This window comes from Postia placenta (genome assembly GCF_002117355.1).
Source record: "Postia placenta MAD-698-R-SB12 unplaced genomic scaffold POSPLAscaffold_2, whole genome shotgun sequence".
Classification (NCBI taxonomy): Eukaryota; Fungi; Basidiomycota; class Agaricomycetes; order Polyporales; family Adustoporiaceae; genus Rhodonia; species Rhodonia placenta.
This window is the reverse complement of record NW_020169833.1, coordinates 794,680-812,269: the sequence shown is the minus strand read 5'-3', so window position 1 is coordinate 812,269 and position 17,590 is coordinate 794,680. Positions and strand designations below refer to the sequence as shown.

The following is a 17,590-nucleotide window of genomic DNA, read 5'->3' as shown; positions in this document are numbered from 1 at the left end:
CAACAACATCATGTTGTAGAATCTGGTTCAGTTGTTCGTGAATGCGAGGCAGCTGGACGCCTTCCAGCGAGTCAATGGTCCCTACTGACCATAAACAGACAAGCGCCCACCCACCGTGCCCATTCCTTCGCCGCCATATTGCTAATCGATAGGTTTTGTACAAAGTTATGTCCACTGTATCGCTATCGTGACCCCAGTATCGCCGAGACCTTTGGTTTGAATTACGTGAACACTAAGATCAAAGGTTGAGCGGCGGCCGCGACATGATGGTAATAGGGTACCACGATTATATTGCTATACAGTAGGAACAGCGGGATGGGAGGCGATTATATGTCCAATAGCGATAAACGCGTGCTTGACATTCCTGCGAGCTTGTCGGGCCACCGATTCTCTTTGATCGGCTAGACGTGATCGGCGTTTCCGGTGGCCAACCGATGCGTGAATTTGTCTAAAGCGGGCTAGCACATTATCGATGGTGGGGCGGTTCGTAGGGTCGTCCGCCACCATATCCTCCACCAGGGGCTTCATGAATTCGACGCCACAGAGCTTCTGATTAGCCCGGTGAGCGACCGTAACAAGACACATGTACTTAAGTGGCATACCTGGAGGAAGTCTTCGCGGATTAGGTTGCCAATGTAGTATATGTCAGTCGGAAAGGGATCACACGGTTCTGATGAGCGCTGGAACTCCGGAACAGACTTGTCGCCACCCTGGATTGGCGGCTCCCGAGGCTGTCCTTCGTCAGCATTGTACTTGCGCGATAAGCCAAAGTCGATGAAGTAGTATCTCGTCGGATGGGTGGTGCGGGAGAAGTGTTTGGCTGGCCGCCGCATGTCGCGGGACCAGTCGATGACCCTTGGATGGTACATCTCGGGATAGAGGGGTTTAGGATCCATCATGATATTCAAATTCATGCAATCGCTGTGACAGCATGAGCCAAATATGGACGAACAAATGCGGATACTAACCGATGTGCGACCTGATGTTGATGCATGAACTGCAAGCCCTGTGAATGACGACGCGATGCCGGACGGAGGCTTTGTAAGTATATCAGTCTACACGGTTGCAACGCGGGTCACCTCGAATATCTGCTGGAAGAAGTCCAAGGCCTCTCCCACGGTCTCAAATCGAGGACTGTCATAACGGCGAAGGAGTGGCATAACCAAGATCACCATATCGCTCTCGTCCTCAACTTTCAGAACGTCTAGTATGGAGACACAATGGTTGCGTGGATCTGACGCTAGCGGCTCCTCCGAGAAAAGTCGACTGATCTCGACTTCATACGGGTGCTGCGTCGTGAGGATTCGCTTGAGAACCACCATCTGGCCATCGGAGATCCGCGTGGCGTCTAGCAGGTGAGGGACCTGGCCATTGGGTCAGCCCAAATCACGCAGCAGTCGAAGATCCTACCAAAATACTCTGGCCGTCTTCACATTGCCAATACTTCTTGTTGGTGCCCTTCCACGAGGGTGTCCAATCTGGTTTGTACCGGGAGCGGAGCATGTAGCCTTGTTCTTCCAGCCATTTTTGGTGGTTGTGCCAGAATTCTTCTTCTGGCAAAAGCTCTCCGTTGGTGGCCCTGTGAGGCGAGTCAAGCCGATGCGGTACGCTGGCAGAATGGCTGCTTGTTCCTCTCGCGCAGCTTTTCCGTGTCATCGGAAGAGCACATTAGCGAAATTACCTAATAATATCGCAGCTGGAAGGCTAAGTGTTGCTACGTTGTGGATGTACGATATTATATCGCAAAACAGAGACAATGCGACAAGAGAGCGTGAAGGTGGATAAGATTTAGTGCGACAGCGAAACGTGAGGTAAATATTGGGGATGATCCGATCGGCAGGCAAGATCTAGACCCACATGGGCGCCTACTCTGCGGAGTTGCTCTCTCATAAGCGCCGGCTGTGGCATGAGTCGGTCACCGTCTCCGAGCAACTGCTGAAACACGACTGAACACATGTTCTCTACCTCTTACTCGGATTTTCAAGTGTTGATTGTTGCTGTTGACTCTCTGAGGAGGTTTGATTTCACCTCTACTGCTCCAGCTCCGCCATATTGACTCGAGGAGTAGACGATGCTGGGGCCCTGATGCATATGCATATCCCCCATCGCCCATGCGGACGTCCATTGATGAATGGCACACGCTCCCAGTAACGCTTTGGCTAACCTCTCATCGGGAATCTGACCACGTAACCGACCTAAAAGGGGACCAACTGTTTCCCACAGGCCACAGGTTCTCCCCCAGCGTGCTGAACGATGTTGTCCTTCATCAGCCGCATTCGAAAGGTGCGTATGGCTTCAAGGACTTTTGTATCTGTTACTTATAGCATTCTAGACCACCAATCCGCCCACCGTAAAGAAGACGGAGAACCCTCTGCGCGTTGGGCTGCTGGGCGCGTCGCGCATCGCCCCGGATGCTATCATAAAGCCTGCCAGATGCCATGAAGACGTGCTAGTAACAGTGGTGGCTGCTCGCAACAAGAGTCGTGCGGAAGAGTACGCTCATAAGTGGAGCATCCCCAAATTCTACGGTGGAGAAAGTGGGTACCAAGGTCGGTGAATCGCATATCTACCATCACCCCCGCTTCTTGAAACGACCCACGTAGATCTGCTTGACGACGCGGAGCTTGACGTTGTCTATATCGGTGTAGGTCTTCAAATTTCCTCCCCTGGCGAGCGCGTGATAATGGCCGACTTAGCTGCCGAATGCTCTCCACTACGAGTGGACAATGAAAGCCCTTAATGCCGGAAAGCATGTTATGTGCGACAAGCCTATCGCAGACAACGAGGAAGAGACGCGAAGGATGTTCTCTCTGGCGGAGGAAAAGGGGTTGGTGCTTTTAGAGACCTGGCAACCTCAGTGCGTAGTGGAGATTCACCTTTCTCGAAAGGTCCGACTGGGAATTCTGATATGGACTGCTAGATTCCATCCTGCTATTAAGAAGATGAAGGATATCATTGATGAAGGATCTCTAGGGGAGATCACAAAGATGTACGCTCATTTTGGTCTCTGGGGAAATGTAATGTTCAAGAAGGACGACATCCGATACGACTACAAACTGGGAGGTGGTGCCTTAATGGATCTCGGTCGTAAGTTGATTTCTTGCTCATTCGATGAGCATTCTCTAATATCTATCCAGCGTACCCGATCAACTACATGCGTTTCCTATCCGCTTCAGAACCGACTGTCCAATCTGCGGAAGCTATATGTCGCTCGGAGAACGTCGATCGCCGCATGGAAACAGAACTGTTGTTTCGCGATTCTATTCCGGCCACTGTGATTGTCGACTTGTCGTTAGACGGCTGGGGGCCCTTCAAGCTCCTCCCCCAGTGGGTGAAGATCGCGTTGCGGGTCGAATGTGAGAAGGGATCCGTGGAGATTTGGAACTATCCCCTGCCCTCCTTATGGCACTTGATCACAGTTAGGACCCAGGACGGGAGGCGTTGCGTGGAGAAGGTCTACAAGCCTACGCAGGGCAAGGGGGAAGAATGGTGGTCCGCGTACGTACTGAGTCATTGCAAACGGCGTGACCACGGTGACCTATGTACGCAGGTATCGCTATCAACTGGAATCGTTCGTGGACAAGCTCCGAGGGCGTAGCCCGGACGCGTGGAGGACCGCCGAGGACTCTATCAATGAGATGCGTGTCATCGATGCTGTTTATTCGAAGGTAATGACGCTCATGAGTTGCTTCGTGTACACTTGCTCACGTCATATGGCGTCTCAGAGTGGCCTGGCTTTGCGCCCTACCTCCTCTTTTGGAGCCTAATGTGCGATTCGCGATGCCTGAATCGTCTTTAATGCATCGCGAGAGGCACTCCCTCAGTTATTGCCTATTTTCTTTTGTGCTGCAGTATCGGACACCCCAGCGCTTATCAATTGACTAGAACCTGATACTTACAGAACGTCTGACACATTTGGGCGAGAGATGGCTCCTGCGGCATCAAGTCGTGGGTCATAACAGCAACCCCTAGTGGTGTTGACTATAACTGCCAGCACGCAGTAAGTCGTCATTCATCGAGCGGGTATGTCGTTCGTTTCATACTCGGGCACAGCCTTCTGTGTGTCATACTTAGTGTAAAACAGCTTCACGCTGAGTCACCTTCGTTGACGCTCACCCTATCTTCACCTGCTAGGGATGGCATTGGGCGTCGATTGAGTGGCCTCTCGAAGGGCTCCCATCGCGCTTTGTGCGGCTAGATTTTACGTCCGTGGGTATGACATCGCCACGGTGCACCCAGATTGCTAGATTGCGAGTCAGCAGGCACGTTACGTCGTCAAGTCAGCCTCATCTCCAGGGCTCAACCTTCCGCCAGGACCCGGGGAGAGCATCAGTGCGATATGGTGCTGGTGCTCTGGTGCAAGCCATCCTGATACCCAGTTGCCAGGCTACGAGCAGTTTAGGGCAAGCAGAACGGAGACCAAATATTTAGCAACCGCCTTACGGCTTCGAGCTGTCAGAGCTCTGAGTAGGGAGGAAACTGCCATTTGAGCGTACGTGAGTATCTTGAACGGTAGTTTCGACGCTTCTATGTAAGAGGTGTCGTCATTCACGCCCTGAAGGTGACAACCGTTGACGCGAACGTAACAGCAAGATGTAGGCAATGCCATACGGTCGCTTAGATGTCTCTTTACTTGAATGTGAACGGCCATTCGCAGTGCTGGCACTCTTGCCATGTTGCGTTGTGGGAAGGTCAATGCTAATGATCGTTCGCTACAATTACTCGTCGTATCAGCTGTCAAGGACTCATTTCAAGTGATTCGTTTTTTCGGGCAATTGCACCCGAGATCTAAGTATTCGTTCGCAGTAGAGCTTCCAACTGTTCCTTGATGATCGGTCAGCGTACATCGTACAGTCATCAGCAGTTCTGTTAGGGGAGAGTGCGCAGGAGTAGAACATCTCAATGTACGATCGCTATAATGAATATTGACGCCATATCCACACGTCACCAGGTTCCTGGAACTCGGTAAATCGTGAGTGGACACTCCCCGCTCACACCGTGCGCGGCATTTCTGATACGTACCGCGCGAGGTCACTCCTACCTCCCGGTGATCGGTGTCTCAGAGGTTCGCTTCACATACTTGTGAGTGATATATCACATTCTGTCTTGGTGTAAAGTAGTTCGTAGCGACCAGCAGAGACGCTGACAACCTCAATTACCTTGAAGCTACCCAACAAAGGTCGGCACAGTAGATACCTTACGTACGGGTGACATATTGAATGCCGATTAGTCGAGTCGCTGTCCCGAAGTGCATGAGGTGCGACGCCATTGGACCTCACCTCACGGCAGCGCCGTCCACATATATCGATGGCCGCATACCAGAATAGGGTGATAGAACCAACACTTCTGTCGCATACACGGGGCTGGAACGGGCCTTGTGGCAAGGGCATAAATCGTTTGGTAACAAGCGAGGTGCTGATCGAGGACAACCACTTAACATTCGGGAACATGGTATTCCTGTTCACAGCGACAGTCTACGGGATCGATATTCCCTTTTCTCAGCATGTGGATCCTTTGAAGAAGCGCAGCGAAGAGTCGAGAATGGATGTCGAACAGTGGACAACTGGTCGAATCCCAGGTCGCCGATTGTGAGCGCGGGGGAGCTGGCACCGAGTTGAGAACTACACACTGCATGCAGGGATCAATTTTCTTGCACAAAACATTGAATCAAAATTGAATTAAAAGCGAATAGCACCTATTAGATTTTATTGATGTATCAAAGAAAATTTGAAAGAGACAATAGAAAATGGATTACATAATCGATTTTTCTTCGATTTCATTTCCATATTAGGCGCTGGAATATTGACCAGGTAAATTCACTTTTCTTTTCATTTTTATTTGATTTCTTGTACCAGAAAATTGAATACTGCATGCAGTGACAGCCGAACTCAATATGTACGCGCTGCAGCCGGGTCGGCGAGTCCACAACAGCGATATACACTAATCACTGGTTCTCTCTATCCACGGTCAGGGTCTTGTTTCTCTCACCCTTGGGCTTTTGATAGTGGTCCTGGCTCTTGGAGTCTATAATATAGTATACACCTTATCTCTCGGTACTCATCTCGGATCGCGTAGTTCTTCGACCTTGAATGAATTTCAACATAGGGCCCAGCTGTCGCCTGACAGTAAAAGGAGAAAAACGGACATGGTCGTGGTCGTGGCTGCTGGACCCAATAACCCCAAATCGCGTCGCTCGGAGTAAGACTTCATAGCGTGAGAGTTGAGCTACCTCGGAGTCTTCACATCTGACATCCTTCTTGAATGGCACCAGGATCATGGCGTCTGGTGAACCCATGAAGGGATTGCCTCTCAAGCCCCTTGCGACATTGTGAGATATGCCTCGTCTAGGTTCAATCGTTGAATATGACCGGCCAACAGTCTGTTCAATGTGAGCTACATTCAGTCGAAGGATGAGTAATCAGCCGACACAGCTCAAGAGGATGCAATCTCGTGAGAAAAAGATGTCTGAACTTTTGGAATGGTTCGAGAATGTGGACTTTGTGGTCGGGCAATTTCCTCCAACAGAGGTCGCCCCATCATCGGTTGCAGTGCGTGTGGCGCCGGCGCAGTACTCGGGGGCCCGGAGCGGAGAACAAGCGGAGCCTGTCATCCCTCTAATAACCTCTGATCAGACCCATATATGTTTGTGGGAAGCAATGTACTGACCCTGGCTAGAGCGGGCCCTTAATGGGCTGCATCAGACACGTCCGCATGCGTTGTGGCTCTCTACCACGAGCTCCCAATTCACCTAGTACGATCTTCCAAAGTAGGTAGGCACCTCACTCCGCAGCTCGCATGCCCTTAAACTACATGTAGGCCTCTCCTCTCCACGAACATACTTGAATAAAGGGCAATAGCATGTCGCTAAGATACCCTGCTCAATGTAAGTTCGTTACGTATAGCTCTCAGTCATACCGGCCTACATACTTGCCTACGCTTCCTATATTTTCGCGAGGGAGATCTAACAAACATCGCAGTTCCAGGAACGTCGTCATCTGAACAGGTAAAGGTCATCAGTATGATTCCGTCGCCCTGGCATTGACCCTCAATAATCAGCGAGCAAAGCCAGCGGGGTCCCCGCCCATGAGCGCGCCCATCAACTTCACGACTGGGCCATTTGCTGGTTGGACAGTGCGCGTGGAATTGAAAGAACTACAAAAGGCGGATATGGGTCGCAAGTATGTGGACAGAACGCCATCTCAAGGCATGCCTAACTACATATGAAACCAGGTATGGACAGAAAGATCGCAGGCCTCTCGACCCGCCCCCTGTTCTCCAACTACGGTTCTACCGCGTGTTCAACAATGGGACCGCACATCAGTGGGAGCATGAAATCGATGCCTACACGTACGCGGTACAACTTCTCACTCCACAAACAAAATCTAAGACAGAAACGTAGAGATAACATTGGTATAGGCTGTGTTTGCCATGTTGATCTGTTTCGCAGCCCTCCTGAATCGAAGCCCGCGAAAAGTAATCACCGCCTGCAAGCCCCACGAACTACCAAGGAGATGGCTGTTTCTAGTTTCACCGCTGCATATCCTGAGGAGTTCACATCGCGATCCATCCTCGCTCTCCCACCTCTTTCTCTCTCCACTCTCATGCCTGGCACTGATCCAAGATCCTCGGCGACATCTTCTGGTGCACGGCCGACGTTATTCGAATCGTCCAATCCACGTGCATGCACTCTGCAGATGCCAGTGACAATGCCACCGACTACAATATTACCCTTTCCAAGGCCATCGTCGAGCACGCGTACCGTGGCAATGTTCTCAGGCTCTGATGACTCCTCCGTCTCGCACGCGAAAGCCCAGGTAGCGGTTTCCGATGACGATCAGAACGTTGAAGGGGCGTCAACTTACACGACATTGCTTGTGGGGACGCGGGCTGTGTCAGCATCATGCGTTTACCATGAAGGCAAGAAAATATTAGCGTTCGTCTTTTCGGTGCGTGAGGTACTTTCAGAATTTCATCGCTCCTTCTGCTCAGAAATGTTTGGGTGCAGCAAGCTGATGAAGCCTTTTCTCATTTTCCCCCAGGATCTAGCCGTTAGAGCGGAGGGTTCATTCTTCTTGCGCTACAGGGTCTTCGACATCATGTCAGCGGTCACTGGTGGCACGCAACACCCCGCGCTCGCAGAGGCTTTCGGTGGTACATTCCAGGTATACTCCACCAAAAACTTCCCCGGGCTGCAAGCCTCCACGGATCTCACAAAGGTGCGCTGACATGCCGATTTTTTGTTGTCTGAAGATGCGATTACAAACAGTACAGAGTCTATCGTGGCACGGACTACGTGTGAACAAGCGTGAGACTGAGCCCGAAAGAAAGCGGAGGAAGCTTTAATTCCTATAACGCCTACGAGTTATGGTTAGCGCGCGCTTACTCAGCGATAGTGCATCTTGTCCGCAGGGGGGCGGTACTGGTAGAGCTGCGGTAGGCTCAGTTTTGACAGATCACTGTTGGCGTCTTGCTATTTTCTTGTGCCAAGTGCCTGATCACATGACGTCGTATCCGAATATTTTGATAATCCTCCGAAACTGTGACGAGCTTTTACCTATGCGGAAAGGTCACTTTGTTCGGGTCGATAGTCCCCTTATCTTTCCTAACGCATTGATGTGTAAAGATATCAGCATGACCGGTCTTTGGAGGTGTCCTCGACTAACACTCCAATATTCAATGTTCAATCTTCGGGAAAATGGACCTTTACGTTTAAGTGTGTATGAGACAGGAAACAAGAACGACAAAGATGTATCGCGTTTGTGTGAGCTTTGTCGGACACGTAGCGAGGGACGTACAGGAAAGGCAGAGAAAGGCTCCGATGTATTACGAACAATTCCAACTACGATGCCAATGCGCTCGCCACAATCCCAAGTTGCGCAACACTAGGTACATTCGAAATTAGGTGCGTTCAGGATTGCCGTTCAAAATTGCCGGTTGAATGTCGCTGGAAAACATGCGACGTTTAAGCGGCCAAAGGTAGTGTAGGGTAAATAATGCATCGGCATGTAAATTACCGTTCTTTACACCCCCAGGTTTCGGGACCCCGTTTTTTACACGGTCAAAAATGTAAATTACAGTAAATCACGGGACTTTTGCTCCTCGGCACGTGACGCCCCTCCGGCGTGTAAAAAACAGTAAAAAAAGTAAAAAAGTGTAAACATATGTAAAAAAAAAAGCCTCAGGGAGCGTCCGAATTACACGCAAGGGTGTACAGAGTTTCTAGTACATGCTGTAAAGTACCTACACATCCCAATTAAATTGCCACAATGTCTTACCATCTTCTGCCGGCTCGTTCACATTTACTAGCTCCGAGTCCTCCTGAACATCCGTGCGTGGCCGTTGTGAATTTCCAGCCCTAGACGACGATGGCGATGTCGTGAGCATTGTGAGAACGACGCCGGAAAGACCGCCGGCAGCCAACATCTTCGATGGACAGGGATCAATGGTGGATAAGGTTACAAACCAATGGGGCTACCTATGGCACGCAACGCCTACATAAGTCCTATTCCCACACCGGTGCACGACCACGTGACCCGGGCCGGCAGCGATGCTTGCCCGACATACCCAAAAGTCAACACTCTCCCTCAAGCGAGCTGCCATTAGCCTACGCCCAATCAAAACACGAAGGCATCCTCCACGGCCGCCAAGCTTGCATGAGTCCTTTTGTTCGGACAATTCCGTCAAATGTGCCTGACCTTCCTGCAGTGAAAACACGTCACCTTGCCTCCCGAAGCTCCCCCTGAAGCCGCAACATTGGCAACAGTTGCCTTGCCATTGTTCCGCCGCTGTTGCGACTTAGGGTCAAGCGACAGGGGAAACACAGACTCAAAGATGCTGGGGGCATTCGACTGGGTCTTACCGAAGCAATGGTGAGCAGAGCTCAAACCTAAGGCTAGGGACAAGAATGTATTAGTTAGTAAGTAAAAGAAGTAAGTGCAGGAGAGCTTACTGACCTAGGGACAAGAGGTCGAAACTGAGGTCCTGTCACGACTTGGTACGGCGTCTAGCCGTTTTTTAATTTTTTCCTTTTCGCGGGCTCGAACCCGCGACCTCTGTACTACATACCGGATATGGACGCGTCACTATCTACTGTACGATTAGATTAGATGGAGCGGCAGCGCACGGCACAGCTCGGGCTCCACTGACACAGCCGCTCTGACTCACCGGCCCCCGGGGCCGCGTCGGCATGCTGCGCACGGACCAGCTGCGCACGGACCAACGCGCACAGCCTGCCCTAAATCTTCCCATGTATATAAACCAGCCTCTGCTGCCCTAGGGACCTCAGTTTCGACCTCTTGTCCCTAGGTCAGTAAGCCCTTGTACTTACTTACTTATTCAATACTAACTAACTTGTCCCTAGCCTTAGGTTTGAGCCTCGCTCACCATCGCTTCGGTGAGAACCAGTCAAATGCCCCTCGCTTCTAGGTATTCCCCTGTCGCTTGACCTCAAGTCGCGACATTAGGTTGAAACTCTCCCAAGCGACCAGCGTTCTCTCGGAACCCCACACTCACTTTTACTTTCCCACAGGTCGGGTGGTGTGCACCCCTACGTTACATTACGATACGTAGATAGCGTACATACATCGCCACCACTTAGGGAACGAACTCTTCAGTACCTGCACTTCAGTGGGCGGTACTTGTCCTCACGGACGCGTGGACTAGGTTCCTGCTGCATAATAGTCAAAAGCAGTACTGGGCCCCACGTGAACTGCGAACCCTAGTGTCTCCTCGGGCGCCGTAGCGTAAGCTAGTGTAGTATGGCCATTTTAGTACGCGCACCTCCCCGTCCTCCCCCCATCCATCGTGGCTGCCTGCCAAGGCCAGATCCACGCATTCGACTCCCAGGACCTCATCGACGTCTACATCCCAGACGGCCCTGAGACTATCCTCTACCGTTGCGAGCAGCAGCTGTGCCCAAATTGGACACCCCGATCGATCGAGGAAGATTACCCTCGTTACAAGGCGATCCGACGAGCACAACACCCGCTCGGACCCCGAAGCACCCTCGCATCTCGATCGGCCTCGCGGCACTCTCGCCCTGTCTCCCCTACTTCCCGCCTTCCCCAAACTGTCGCCGAGTCCAGTCAAGCTCGAGGAAATCTCCCTCCAGACCCTGCGCCAGAGCCAGAGCCTGAGGAGGGTGCAGGTGAAGAAGGAGTCTTGGAGTCTGAGTCCGAGGATTCTGTTGGGTCCGCCTCGCCGACAGCGCTCGCCCCCGCGTCAGCAGTCCCTGACGTACGTGACCCCGCCACCGAACTTCCTTCAGCACCTTCACCGCCGACTCCGCCGAGAGGCCGCTCGAGCACTCGCTCCTCTCAAAGTTCAACCAGCGGAGGGCCACCACAGCCGCCTCCGCCCCCGCAGCGTCCTCCGTCCCCCCCGACGCCGATAATGTCCTCTCCTGCAGCCGCCCCCGATAAGGAGACTTTGAAACTCCTCCTCCCGCTCCGCTACGATGGCAAGACCGTCATTGAGTGCAACCGGTTCTTGTCGCAGCTGCGCATCTACTGGCTGGTCAACACGTCGTTGACCACTATCGAACTCAAGGTGCAGGTCGCCCTTAGCCTGCTCGATGGAGATGCCCGCGCCTGGGCCACTCCCTACTTTGCCCAGCTCGCATTGGTGCAGGTGGGTGTGCAAGGGGCCACGACCCCGTTTGCAAATGAAGCGGCCTTTGCCGCCACCTTCAAGGCCCACTTCGGAAATCTCGACGACGAGGCGGCAGCACAAGTAGAGCTGGCGAAGCTCTGCGCGGACAAGTCGGCCCGTGAAAAACGCACCGCTGCGGAGTTCTCCGCGCTGTTCAAGGGTCCGGCGGACCGTTCCGGGTATGGGGACCTGGAGCTACGCGGCAAGTACCTGAGTGGCATCCCCTCCTGCGTATATCGCAAGATCGAGCTCGAGACCTTCACCACGTGGCAAGCAGCTGAGAAGCACGCCACCGAGGTTGAGCAGATCCTCGACATCAGCTGGGCCCATCGATCCGAGCTAAATAACTTCTTCTCAGCCCGAGGTCGAGGATGCGGTGGGGCACGTGGTGGTGCACCCCTGTCACACGCAGCTTCGGCCAGCATCAATGCGGCCGTCGGAAAAGGCAACTTCCCCGGCACATGCTTCGGCTGTGGAAAGCAAGGGTACCGACGTTTCGAGTGCCCCAATTGTAAGGACAAGCCTTACACAAAACGCGCTGACACGCGGGCTACGGTTGCCTCGGGCTCCACCCAGGCTGCAACAAGCGCCCCCGTCACGACAACACCCTCGACAAGTATAAGTGCCGCTTCAGCGAAATCCGAGCAATCGGAGCTGGCGGACTTAATGGCACAGGTGAAGTCGATGCGCGAGGAGCTTGAGCACTATCGAGCAATGAAGGAGGAGGGTTTTTAATCCGGTCCGCGCTTCGTGCCGCACGCGTCGGGCCGCGAGTATCTTCATGTAACAAGTATGATGTATTGTCTTCTGCAATGGTGTACAAGTTGGACCAGGGGTCCCAGCACTTTCACATTCTGGTCCGACTCCAAGGGAAAAGACGGCACAAGAACATAATCGCTATGGTGGACAGCGGAGCCACCACAAAGTTTATCAACAAGCAATTTATTACAGAAAACAAGGTGCAGACGCGGAAGTTGAAGGAACCAATTCTGCTATACAATATTGACAGCACCCTGAACAAAGACGGAAGCATCTCGGAAGTAGCAGTGCTACAGATGCACATAGGAGAACACGTCGAGAAAATGGTGTTTACGGTCACGGACATTGGTCCCGAGGATGTGATTGTTGGGTTGGATTGGCTATGTGAACACAACCCTGAGATTGATTGGGAGTCGGGCTCCCTAAAGCTATCGTGATGCCCTGAAACGTGCAGTGCCAGGAGGACTGGCCGGATGGAGCAAGCAATGACTGCGCATGATACGGGGGACAGGCCCACGGCACGCAGGCATTCGCCGAAGTCCAAACGGTCAGTCATAGGTGCCTGCCTGAGCAAGGTGCTCCCGGACTTCGAACCTGACGAAGATCCGGCGGAAGTAGAGTGGGATGAGGCCAACTTGATCGAAGCCTGAGAGCAAGGCATCACGCTTCCCGGCGCTCCTCAGCTGTTCGTTGCAGCAGGACATACGTACTCCCAGCTGTTCGCTGAGGAAGAGATCAAAAAGAAGGTCGTCAAGACCGCCGAGGAGTCGGTGCCCAAGCAGTACCACGAGTTCCTGAATGTCTTCTCCAAGGAAGCATCAGAACGGCTGCCCGAAAGGAAGCCGTATGATCATGCAATCAAACTCGTGCCCGGCTACTCAACGTTCCATTCGAAGGTGTACCCCCTGTCGAACAATGAGCAGGAGGAGCTAGATAAGTTCCTGAAAGAGCAACTAGCGAAGGGCTACATACGGGAGTCGAAGTCACCCATCTTGTCCCCTTTCTTCTTCATCAAAAAGAAAGAAGGGACACTTCGACCCGTGCAGGACTACCGTCGGTTAAACGCGATCACCGTCAAAAATCGCTATCCGCTGCCGCTGATCGCCGAGATGGTAGATAAACTGCATGGCGCCACGCTCTTCACCAAGTTCGATGTTAGATGGGGCTATAACAATGTCCAGATCAAAGCTGGTGACGAATGGAAAGCCGCCTTCGTAACTAACCGGGGGCTGTACGAACCCCTGGTGATGTTCTTCGGCCTCACCAATTCCCCTGCGACCTTCCAGGCGATGATGAATGAGATCTTCCATGATCTTATCATCGGCGGAAAGATCCTTGTGTACCTGGATGATATACTCATCTTCTCCACCAACAAGGAGGAGCACGAGAAGGTCACACGTGAGGTTCTGCGACGCCTTCAGGATAATGATCTATTCCTGAAGCCTGAGAAGTGCGAATGGGACGTCCCCAAGGTCGACTACGTCGGCTATGTGTTCGGTGGCGATGAGGTAGCGATGGATCCCGCGAAGCTAAAAGGAATTAATGAGTGGCCGGTACCCCGGAACAAAAAGGATGTTCAGAAGTTCCGGGGGTTCTCCAATTTCTACTGCCGCTTCATCAAAGACTTCGCTAAGATCTCACGACCACTCGACCGGCTCACAGGGAATGACCCATGGCATTGGGGCGAAGAGGAACAACATGCCTTTGACGAGCTCAAGCGGCTCTTTGCGACGACTCCAGTCCTAGCGCTGTACGATCCCAACCGAGAAACGCACATTGAGGTTGATGCCTCAGGCTACGCCACTGGCGGCGTGCTGATGCAGAAGCAGGACGACGGCAAATGGCACCCCATCGCCTACAGATCTCACGCTATGGACCCTGCCCAGCGTAACTACGAGATCTACGATAAGGAGATGCTCGCGATCATTGAGGCACTAGATAATTGGCGCCACTATCTCGAGGGGTTACCCAATCAGTTCGAGATCGTAACCGATCATAAGAACCTCGAATACTGGTGCACGTCCCAGCATCTCACGCGTCATCAAGCGCGATGGTCACTGTTCCTGGCCCGCTTCGACTTCCGCATCACACACAAGGCCGGAACGTCGAACGGAAAGGCTGATGCCCTATCGCGCCAATCAGACCATCAGATCGGCGATGAGGATGATAACACTGACCAGATAGTTCTCAAGCCAGAGCGCTTCCGCATCGCCTCCGCCAGATGCAGTCATGCCTCGGTGATGGCCAATCAGTCGCTTCTGAAGCGCATCAGGGAATGTTTGGAGAAGGATCAAGAGGTGGCCGAGGCCCTTGAAAAGGTACTGTCGCGACTTGGGGTCGAGCGACAGGAGAAAACCTGAAAGCTGGGGGCGTTCGACTGGTTCTTACCGAAGCGATGGTGAGCTAGGCTCGAACCTAAGGCTAGGGACAAGTAATATATTAGTTAGTTAAGTAAGAAAGGAAATACAAGTGAGGGCTTACTGACCTAGGGACAAGAGGTCGAAACTGAGGTCCCTAGGGCAGCAGAGGCCGGCTTATATACAGGGGTAGATAAGGGCAGGCTGTGCGCGTTGGTCCGTGCGCAGCTGGTCCGTGCGCAGCATGCTGATGCGGCCCTGGGGGCCGGTGAGTCAGAGAGGCTGTGTCAGTGGAGCCTGAGCTGTGCCACGCACTGCCGCCCATCTCATCTAATCGTACAGTAGATAACGACGCATCCATATCAGGCAGGTAGTACAGAGGTCGCGGGTTCGAGCCCGCGAAAAGGAAAAAATTAAAAAACGGCTAGGCGCCGTACCAACTCGTGACATTACCCCCCCCTCAACGGCGCATGACCTCATGCGAGGCGCCCTTGCCCATCTCCCACCCGGAGCAGCAGCGTGCTTCAGTCAGCAGCGAAGGCATCGGCTGGAAGTTGAGACCACCAAAGGTAGCAGCGTTGAGGCGGCGAGGGGCATTCGGATTCTTCCGGTGGAAGTCGGCTATGAGGGCCGGCGCATTGGCAACGTTGCGCGCCGGTTCCCATGACATATGCGAATCGTCATAACCCTTCCACTTGACGAGGTACTGTAGTTGACGCCGGAAGATCCGCGAATCCTTGATCCGCTCAACCTCGTACTCCTCGTCGCCCTCAACCTCGATTGCAGGCGGCTCCTCCGGCTCTCGGCCCGGGATATCGCTACGCGCGTACTTGCTAAGCAAGGAGACATGGAATACTGGGTGCACCGGCACCGATTTCGGCAGGACTAATTCATAATCCAAGTCTCCGAGCTTTCGCCGCACGGCATATGGTCCGAGGCGCTTGGGACTGAGCTTCTTGCTCGGCTGTTTCAGCTTAAGGTTCCGAGCATCAAGCCAGACCTTGTCCCCCGGCGCAAAGACCGGTGCCTCCTGCACGTGCTTGTCGTAGTATACTTTCATACGCTCGGCTGACAGCTCGAGCGCAGAGCGCGTATCGTCGCGAATCTCCTTCAGGATCTTGAGCCGATCAGCGGCCGCAGGCATCGCAGACATCGGATTGATCCGAACCTGGATCTCAGGATTGTATCCTTGATGCAGGAAAAAAGGGGAATGCCCGGTCGCGGAGTGAACTCGGTTGTTCAGTGCGAATTCTGCGAGCGGCAACTGCTTCGCCCAATCATCTTGCCTGTGGCTTGTGAAGGCACGCAGGTACTGCTCGATCTCCTGATTCCAACGCTCCGTCTGGCCATCTGTCTGGGGGTGGAACGCTGTGGACAGCGCCGGCTCGATCCCAAGTCCCTTGTACACCGCATGGAGATATTTCGAAGCAAACTGGGGACCTCGGTCTGATATGACCTTGGCTGGGGCCCCATGATGCTTGAACACATCGCGGATGTACAGGTCTGCCGCACCTTCTGCCGTCAGGGTCTCATGACAGGCTGAGAAGTGGACCTGCTTGGTAAAGCGGTCGGCGGTGACCAGGATCGAGTCGAATCCATCAGACTTTGGCAAGCCGACGATCATGTCGGTCGTGATGATCTGCCACGGGCGCTCGGGGATCTCGTTCGGCTTCAGCGGACCCTGGGGCTTGGCTGGGAATGTCTTGGTACGGTTGCACACGTCGCAGGTGCTTACGTACTCATTGACAAATTTGGACATCCCAGGCCACCAGTAATTCCGCAACACGAGCTCCAGGGTTTTGGCACGACCGCCATGACCGGCGATTGGCGAGTCGTGGTGGATTTTGACTATATCCCGCCGGAGCTCCGCGTTCTTTGGGACGTACACGCACCCGCGGAACAGCAGGAGCCCTTGTTCGGCATTCCACTCCTCAAAACCCCTTTGCAGCCGGGGCGGCCCGAGGTCCTGCACCTTTTCAAGCGCCTCAGCCACCTCCCGATCTTTCTCCGAGCATTCCCGGATGCGCTTCAGAAGCGACTGATCGGCCATCACCGAGGCATGGCCGCGCCAGGTGGAGGCGATGCGGAAGCGCTCTGGCTTGAGAACCACCTGATCGGTGTTATCGTCCTCATCGCCGATCTGGTGGTCTGATCGACACGACAGGGCATCAGCCTTTCCATTGGACATCCCGGCCTTGTGCGTGATGCGGAAGTCGAAGCGAGCCAGGAACAGCGACCATCGCGCTTGATGGCGCGTGAGATGCTGGGATGTACGCCAGTACTCGAGGTTCTTATGATCGGTCACGATCTCGAACTGATTGGGTAACCCCTCAAGGTAGTGGCGCCAATCATCTAGCGCCTCAATGATCGCGAGCATCTCCTTATCGTAGATCTCGTAGTTCCGCTGCGCCGGATCCATCGCATGGGATCTGAAGGCGATGGGATGCCATTTGCCGTCATCCTGCTTCTGCATCAACACGCCGCCAGTGGCGTATCCCGAGGCGTCAACCTCAATGCGCGTCTCCCGATTAGGGTCGTACAGCGCCAAGACTGGAGTCGTCGCGAAGAGCCGCTTGAGCTCATCGAAGGCGTGCTGCTCTTCCTCGCCCCAATGCCATGGGTCGTTCCCTGTGAGCCGGTCGAGTGGTCGCGAGATCTTAGCGAAGTCTTTGATGAAGCAGCGGTAGAAATTGGAGAACCCCCGGAACTTCTGAACGTCTTTTTTGTTCCGGGGTACCGGCCACTCATTAATTCCTTTCAGCTTAGCAGGATCCATCGCTACCTCATCGCCACCGAACACATAGCCGACGTAGTCGACCTTGGGA

The 17,590-nt window shown here is 53.4% G+C and overlaps 4 protein-coding genes across 4 annotated transcripts; 3 read left to right on the top strand and 1 right to left on the bottom strand.

Moving 5' to 3' along the window:
* Nucleotides 1-294: 294 nt before the first annotated feature.
* Nucleotides 295-1,656, bottom strand: POSPLADRAFT_1031126 (hypothetical protein; the record flags this gene model as incomplete). The annotated part of the gene is made up of 5 exons (XM_024476768.1): nucleotides 295-549; nucleotides 603-921; nucleotides 969-1,006; nucleotides 1,080-1,364; nucleotides 1,411-1,656. 5 exons carry the CDS (start codon nucleotides 1,654-1,656, stop codon nucleotides 295-297), a joined length of 1,143 nt encoding a protein of 380 aa, XP_024342697.1.
* A 597-nt stretch (nucleotides 1,657-2,253) lies between these two features.
* POSPLADRAFT_1052577 (hypothetical protein) lies at nucleotides 2,254-3,767 on the top strand (the record flags this gene model as incomplete). The annotated part of the gene is made up of 8 exons (XM_024480281.1): nucleotides 2,254-2,283; nucleotides 2,333-2,549; nucleotides 2,604-2,644; nucleotides 2,697-2,857; nucleotides 2,921-3,087; nucleotides 3,138-3,498; nucleotides 3,551-3,668; nucleotides 3,726-3,767. 8 exons carry the CDS (start codon nucleotides 2,254-2,256, stop codon nucleotides 3,765-3,767), a joined length of 1,137 nt encoding a protein of 378 aa, XP_024342696.1.
* A 3,316-nt stretch (nucleotides 3,768-7,083) lies between these two features.
* POSPLADRAFT_1133298 (hypothetical protein) lies at nucleotides 7,084-8,225 on the top strand (the record flags this gene model as incomplete). Its single annotated transcript, XM_024484318.1, has 5 exons — nucleotides 7,084-7,178; nucleotides 7,231-7,347; nucleotides 7,400-7,517; nucleotides 7,839-7,946; nucleotides 8,040-8,225. The coding sequence occupies 5 exons, from the start codon at nucleotides 7,084-7,086 to the stop codon at nucleotides 8,223-8,225; spliced, it is 624 nt and encodes a 207-aa protein (XP_024342695.1).
* A 1,961-nt stretch (nucleotides 8,226-10,186) lies between these two features.
* POSPLADRAFT_1102118 (hypothetical protein) lies at nucleotides 10,187-11,235 on the top strand (the record flags this gene model as incomplete). Its single annotated transcript, XM_024483226.1, has 4 exons — nucleotides 10,187-10,248; nucleotides 10,361-10,393; nucleotides 10,529-10,565; nucleotides 10,771-11,235. Coding segments are annotated over 4 exons (597 nt in total), but the record flags the coding sequence as incomplete, so codon positions are not given.
* Between the last annotated feature and the right edge of the window lie 6,355 nt (nucleotides 11,236-17,590).